This window comes from Anomaloglossus baeobatrachus, chromosome 4 (assembly GCF_048569485.1).
Source record: "Anomaloglossus baeobatrachus isolate aAnoBae1 chromosome 4, aAnoBae1.hap1, whole genome shotgun sequence".
In the NCBI taxonomy this organism is placed as follows: domain Eukaryota; kingdom Metazoa; phylum Chordata; class Amphibia; order Anura; family Aromobatidae; genus Anomaloglossus; species Anomaloglossus baeobatrachus.
Genome location: NC_134356.1, coordinates 11367715 through 11375532, shown reverse-complemented (window position 1 = coordinate 11375532; position 7818 = coordinate 11367715). Strand labels below are relative to the sequence as shown.

Below are 7818 nucleotides of genomic sequence, written 5' to 3'. Positions count from 1 at the left end.
GATTATAATGTTATGCAATTTTTTAAGTAATATTGTAGTGTAGTTTTGAATTAATTGATCTCTTACATATTCTACCACTATACGGTCACTTGGTGGTAAAATCGGTATTGGTCTTTGTATAGAGGGGAGCCAACGGATTGCCAGCAGGGCTCCGCTCTACTTTACTAGACTGAGCATGTGTTTGTGATCCACCTCAATCAGGGTAACACTTACGTGGGTCTTCAGGGGAGTGTCCACCACCCCTCAGCTGGTCACTGCCATAGACATAGCAGGGCAACACATCACACATAGAGATTCTTTGCAACACAACAACAACTGTTCTATTTGTCTTTCAATCTTTTGGACAGACATGACCATACATTCCGGTTCTGCTGCCGCTTTTCTTTATGGTACTTTTTCTGTGTAGCCCTCACCTTGGGTCTAAACTTCTGCTTTTCTCCCATTTCTTGTTTCCGCGGCTTCCGTAGTCCGCGCCACTACCTCAGACGGCTTCTAGCCTCTCAATCTGTATATGGGCCCGCTGTCGGTACACTTTAGTGATGTGTCGGTCACGAATGATCCGACATAAAGATCCGGCTCCCTGCTGTGACTGAAAGGAGCCGGATCCCCAGTGAGGGCCACTAAAATCTCTAAATGGCTCTTTTTGCCACTGAAACCACGCCCAATCAACAATCTAATTGGTCCCTTGTAAGTGGGCGGGGTTAGCTGTGGGTGGGTGGGGTTTCATCAGCGTTACTATAATCTTAAATATGTGTTTACCTAGGGTGAATACATATTTAATAAAAAAATTGTTTAAAAGAACTGAGAGTCCTCAGTGGTTGATACCTTTTAATGGCTAACTGAAAAGATGATAATAATAGCAAGCTTCCGAGACTACTCAGGTGACAGGTCTCTTCTTCAGGCTACTGAGGAGACCTATGTAGTCTTGAAAGTTTGCTATTATTACCATCTTTTCAGTTAGCCATTAAAAGGTATCAACCACTGAGGACTCTCAGTTCTTTTAAACAATTATTTTATCTCTACTGGCTAACACGGTAAAGATACAGTCATATGAAAAAGTTTGGGCACCCCTATTAATGTTAACCTTTTTTCTTTATAACAATTTGGGTTTTTGCTATTTCAGTTTCATATATCTAATAACTGATGGACTGAGTAATATTTCTGTATTGAAATGAGGTTTATTGTACTATCAGAAAATGTGCAATCTGCATTTAAACAAAATTTGACAGGTGCAAAAGTATGGGCACCTCAACATAAAAGTGACATTAATATTTTGTAGATCCTTCTTTTGCAAAAATCACAGCCTCTAGTGGCTTCCTGTAGCTGTTAATGAGTTACTGGATCCTGGATGAAGGTAGATTTGACCATTCCTGTTTACAAAACAATTCCAGTTCAGTTAAGTTTGATGGTCGCCGAGCATGGACAGCCGCTTCACATCATCCCACAGATTTTCAATGATATTCAGGTCTGTGGACTGGGATGGCCATTCCAGAACATTGTAATTGTTCCTCTGCATGAATGTCTGAGTGGATTTGGAGCGGTGTTTTGGATCATTGTCTTGCTGAAATATCCATCCCCTGCGTAACTTCAACTTCATCACTGATTCTTGCACATTATTGTCAAGAATATGCTGATACTGAGTTGAATCCATGCGACCCTCACCTTTAACAAGATTCCCGGTGCCGGCATTGGCCACACAGCCCCAAAGCATGATGGAACCTCCACCAAATTTTACTGTGGGTAGCAAGTGCTTTTCTTGGAATGCCGTGTTTTTTTGCCTCCATGCATAACGCCTTTTTGTATGACCAAACAACTCAATCTTTGTTTCATCAGTCCACAGGACCTTCTTCCAAAATGTCACTGGCTTGTCCAAATGTGCTTTTGCATACCTCAGGCGACTCTGTTTGTGGCGTGCTTGCAGAAACGGCTTCTTTCGCATCACTCTCCCATACAGCTTCTCCTTGTGCAACGTGCACTGTATTGTTGACCGATGCACATTGACACCATCTGCAGCAAGATGATGCTGCAGGTCTTTGGAGGTGGTCTGTGGATTGTCCTTGACTGTTCTCACCATTCTTCTTCTCTGCCTTTCTGATATTTTTCTTGGCCTGCCACTTCTGGGCTTAACAAGAACTGTACCTGTGTTCTTCCATTTCCTTACTATGTTCCTCACAGTGGAAACTGACACTTTAAATCTCTGAGACAACTTTTTGTACCTTCCCCTGAACAACTATGCTGAATAATCTTTGTTTTCAGATCATTTGAGAGTTGTTTTGAGGAGCCCATGATGCCACTCTTCATAGGAGATTCAAATAGGAGAACAACTTGCAAGTGGCCACCTTAAATACCTTTTCTCATGATTGGATACACCTGCATCAGTTATTAGATATATGAAACTGAAATAGCGAAAACCCAAATTGTTATAAAGAAAAAAGGTTAACATTAATAGGGGTGCCCAAACTTTTTCATATGACTGTATATTTTACCTGTACATATTTAATAGGGAGCCAAGAACGATCCGAATGAGTCGGCTCTTTTTGGTGAGTGGAGCCATGGGAACCGGATCACCAAAAAAAGCCGGCCTGCCCATCACTAGTACACTTACCCGACTGGTCCCTGGACTCTCCTAAGCCCGCCACGAGGTAAGCCATAGGCTCCGGACCGTTGGAGGATACTTCCTGGTTTCGCAATGGACTCTAGTATAGAACTCCTCCTTGCTTCAGCAACTACTCTGCAGAACTGTCTCGCTAACCAACCCTCTGCTCTCTCACACTCCTCCTATTCTGGCTTTACTTCCCTCAGCAACCAGGATCAATCCACTACACTAACATCCTAAAACCCACTTTAAAGGGGGCTTTACACGCTACGACATCGCTAATGCGAACTCGTTGGGGTCACGGAATTGGTGACGCACATCCGGCCGCATTAGCGATGCCGTTGCGTGTGACACCGATGAGCGATTTTGCATCGTTGCAAAAAAGTGCAAAATCGCTAATCGGTGACATGGGGGTCCATTCTCAAAAATCGTTACTGCAGCAGTAACGAAGTTGTTCCTCGTTCCTGCGGCAGCACACATCGCTCCGTGTGACGCCGCAGGAATGAGGAGGCTCTCCTTACCTGCCTCCCGGCCGCTATGCGGAAGGAAGGAGGTGGGCGGGATGTTACGTCCCGCTCAGCTCCGCCCCTCCGCTGCTATTGGGCGGCTGCTCAGTGACGCCGCTGTGACGCCGCACGGACCGCCCCCTTAGAAAAGAGGCGGTTCGCCGGTCACAGCGACGTCGCCGGGCAGGTAAGTATGTGTGACGGGTCTGGGCGATGTTGTGCGACACGGGCAGCGATTTGCCCGGGTCGCGCAACAGATGGGGGCAAGTACCCACACTAGCGATATCGGGACCGATATCGCAGTGTGTAAAGCCCGCTTTACTCTTCCATCTATCCACTGACATTCCTACTTAACATTTCACGATTAACACATTAGACAGATGACATACATATTATACAGTAAAATGCAGCAAAGCACACAGGTATGCAAAATATGGGTTTATGAAAACTGTTTCAAATTCCAGTGACTGATTCTTAAAAAAAGAAAAGTCTTAATTGTAGCCAAAAATGTGCACAATATTATATATAAAATGAGGCCTGTTCACATGGATCGGAACATGCAATGAATTAGGCGTCCAGCCGGAACGTGTTTGCGTATCACTCCTTATCCACCACGGAGCTGTGATTTTTTTTGCCTTTGTTTTTATCTTAATGAAGACTTCGGGAATGTGCACACTTCTCATCTGCCACGGAGCTGTGATTGCTTATCCTAATGAAGCTGCGACTTCAAACATCCACGATTGCTTTATGTGATTTAATAGAGGAGCTTTTTTAAGATTTACCGCTGGATCACCCCTCTTTTTCATGCTGGAAATTCTCATTACACCATGAGATTGATGCGGAATCTAATATATAAAGCTGAGTGTATGTGTATATGTCCGCTAAAGGAATCCGCAACGTCGCATTTACAATCACAAAATTTTGTACAGACACCCCATGTGACTCAGGGAACGTCATAGACTATGTTTTGACGGTAAAATGTAACCCCACGCTTTACAGTTACTCTACAAAAAACCTGCCTCCATTAAAGTCAATGGAGCTGCTGCGAGTTAAAGGTTATTAATAGCAGCTGTGATTGGTTGCTATAGGAACAAAGGACATTCATAGTATAAGAAGCTTATTGTGAGGTAATAAGATATCGGTGGGGAGACGGATAGAGAGAGACAGAAAGAGACAGACAGGAAAAGAGACAGAGACAGACAGGGAACGAGAGAGAGAGAGACAGACAATCAAAGAGGCAGACAGGCACAGACAGGTAAAGAGACAGACAGGGAAAGAGACAGAGAGAGACAGACAATCAAAGAGACAGACAGAGGCAGACAGACACAGACAGACAGGCACAGACAAGGAAAGAGACAGACAGGGAAAGAGACAGAGGCAGACAGATACAGAGAAAAAAAGAGACAGGCAGAGACAAGGAAAGAAACAGAGACGGGGAAAAAGACAGAGACAGGGAAAGAGACAAAAACAGGGAAAGAGATAGACAAGAAAAGAGACAGGGAAAGAGACAGACGGTGAAAGAGACAGACGGTGAAAGAGACAGATGGAGAAAGAGACAGATGGGGAAAGAAACAGACGGGCAAAGAGACAGACCTGGAACGAGAAAGACCTGGAAAGAAACAGACCTGGAAAGAGACAGACAGGGAAAGGACAGACGGGGAAAGAGACAAACGGGGAAAGAGACAGATGGGGAAACAGACTGAAAGACAAAGATAGAGAGAAAAAGACACAGACAGACACAGAGATAGAGAGAGTCAGACAGACACAGACATAGAGAGAGACAGAGAGACTGAGACAGACAGAGAGATAGACACAGACAGACAGAGCAGAGAGACAGACACAGACATGGAGAGAGACAGAGACACACATGGAAAGAGACAGACACACAGACAGACAGGGAAAGAGACAGAGAGACAGAGACAGACAGGGAAAGAGAGAGAGAGACAGACAATCAAAGAGGCAGACAGGGAAAGAGACAGACAGGGAAAGAGAGAGAGAGACAGACAATCAAAGAGACAGACAGAGGCAGACACAGACAGGCAGGCACAGACAGGGAAAGAGACAGACAGGGAAAGAGACAGAAAGTCAAAGAGACAGAGGCAGACAGATACAGACAGAAAAAGAGACAGGCAGAGACAAGGAAAGAAACAGAGACGGGAAAAGACAGAGACAGGGAAAAAGACAGGGAAAGAGACAAAACAGGGAAAGAGACAGACAGACAAGAAAAGAGACAAGAAAAGAGACAGGGAAAGAGACAGAGACAGACGGTGAAAGAGACAGATGGAGAAAGAGACAGAAGGGGAAAGAGACAGACCTGGAACGAGACAGACGGGGAAAGAGACAGAGGGAGAAAGAGACAAACGGGGAAAGAGACAGATGGGAAAACAGACTGACAGACACAGAGATAGAGAGAAAAAGACACAGACAGACACAGAGATAGAGAGAGACAGACAGACAGACAAAGACATAGAGAGAGACAGAGAGACTGAGACAGACAGAGAAATAGACACAGACAGAGAGATAGACACAGACATGGAGAGAGACAGAGACACACATGGATAGAGACAGACACACAGACGGAAAGAGACAGACAGAGAGACAGATACACAGAGACAGACAGAGAGACAGATACACAGAGATAGACAGAGACAGGAACACAGACAGACAGAAAGAGACAGACAGAGACAGACAGACAGAGACTGGGAGAGACACAGAGAGACGGTTACTATCCTGGGCAACACCCGGGTACTACAGCTAGTCTACTATAATTTGAGCTGTTTTTTCACAATTTTTTGCTATATAAGAATCACTTCTTACGTTTATAACATTTTTACCCTTACAGACCTATGTTATTATTCTCCGCTGATAAAGCTCAATTAAATGACTGAGTATTAAACAATCAGCAAAACCAGTAAGTGAGGACCTTGCCCTCCAAAGCCAACAAATCAGGAAGATATGAGGAAAATGATTGTCTCAGTGGAGAACTAAAGAGCGTAATCTAGAATAATGTATATGCTGGGACACTCCCTGCGGTCACGTGGTTTCTTGGCTGCTATGTAGTGTCAGCCATGGCGTCTGCTGATCTGAGAGACGAGCTGGACTGTTCCATCGGTCTGACCCTGTATACAGATCCTGTAACCCTGAGATGTGGACACAACTTCTGCCGGGACTGTATTGATCGTGTGCTGGATACACAGGAGAAATCTGGAGTTCATTCCTGTCCTGAATGTAGAGAAAAGTTTAAAGACCGGCCGGCAATGAAGAGAAACATAGCTCTGAGCAACGCAGTGGAGAACTTCCTGTCTAATCGTCCTAAACTGAAAAACATCACCGGGATCCGCTGCACTTACTGTGTGGATACTCCTGCATCTGCTGTTAGATCCTGTCTACACTGTGAGGCTTCTCTGTGTGATAATCACCTGAGAGTCCAAAGCAAAGGACCAGAACACGTCCTAACTGATCCCAGCACTTCTCTGGAGAACCGGAAATGTTCTGTCCATAAGAAGATCCTGGAATACTACTGCACTGAGGACGCTGCTTGTATCTGTGTGTCCTGCAGTTTGGCCGGAGAACATCGGGGACACCAGGTGGAGATGATGGATGAGGCCTCTGAGAAGAAGAAGAAGAAAATGAGAAATGTTCTCCAGAAACTGACCACAAAGAGAAAGAAAACTGAGGAAAGAATCCAAAATCTGGAGAAGCGCAGGAGAAAAGCTCAAATAAAAGCAGCTGGAGAAGCCGAGAAAGTCACTGCCCTGTTTATAGACATCAGGAGATGGGTGCACGACCTGGAGAAGAAGGTCCTGAGTGAGATTTCCAGGCGGGAAGAAGAGATGTCACTGTCTGATGTGATCCAGAAGCTGGAAATAAATAAGGATGAACTGTCCCGGAAGATGAGACACATTGAGGAGCTGTGTAACATGACTGATCCACTGACCGTCTTACAGGATCCAGACACCGATGAATTGTGTGATTCTGAGGAGGACAGAGGTGATGAGGACACAGGAGGACATGATGGAGGTGATGAAGACATAGGAAGACTTGATGGAGGTGATGAGGACACAGGAGGACATGATGGAGGTGATGAAGACATAGGAAGACATGATGGAGGTGATGAGGACACAGGAGAACATGATGGAGGTGATGAGGACACAGGAGGACATGATGGAGTTGATGAGGACACAGGAGAACATGATGGAGTTGATGAGGACACAGGAGGACATGATGGAGGTGATGAGGACACAGGAGAACATGATGGAGGTGATGAGGACACAGGAGAACATGATGGAGGTCATGAGAACACAGGGGGACATGATGGAGGTCATGAGAACACAGGAGGACATGATGGAGGTGATGAGGACACGGGGACATGATGGAGGTGATGAGGACACAGGAGGACATTGCAGTGGGTGAGCAGACCCCTCTGCAAAAGGGAGCATAGTTAACCCGGAAATGTTATTAATAAAAATGTTTTATGTTGTATGCATGTATGCTGAGTCAGGGTACTCCCTAGGTGCCAGTGTAGTGAGTGGTTCCCCTGGTAACAGTGACAGGGAAGGGGGAGGAGCTGGCAGCTTAGGAGGAAAAAGGAAGTGTGTAAGACAAGCAGTTGTCTCGGGGACAGGAGCGGAGCAGCAGAGCCGGGGCAGAGTGTGGAGCTGAGTGGGCAGAAAGCAAGAAAGAAAGAAGGGAGCTGGAAATCAGGGAAGCCGGTGA

General features: G+C 45.5%; 1 protein-coding gene across 1 annotated transcript; it reads left to right on the top strand.

Annotated features, from left to right (window-relative positions):
• The first annotated feature begins 6152 nt into the window (after positions 1-6152).
• LOC142302547 (E3 ubiquitin-protein ligase TRIM62-like) lies at positions 6153-7477 on the top strand. Its single transcript, XM_075343651.1, has one exon. The coding sequence runs from the start codon at positions 6171-6173 to the stop codon at positions 7473-7475; it is 1305 nt and encodes a 434-aa protein (XP_075199766.1). The 5' UTR covers positions 6153-6170; the 3' UTR covers positions 7476-7477.
• Positions 7478-7818: the final 341 nt, after the last annotated feature.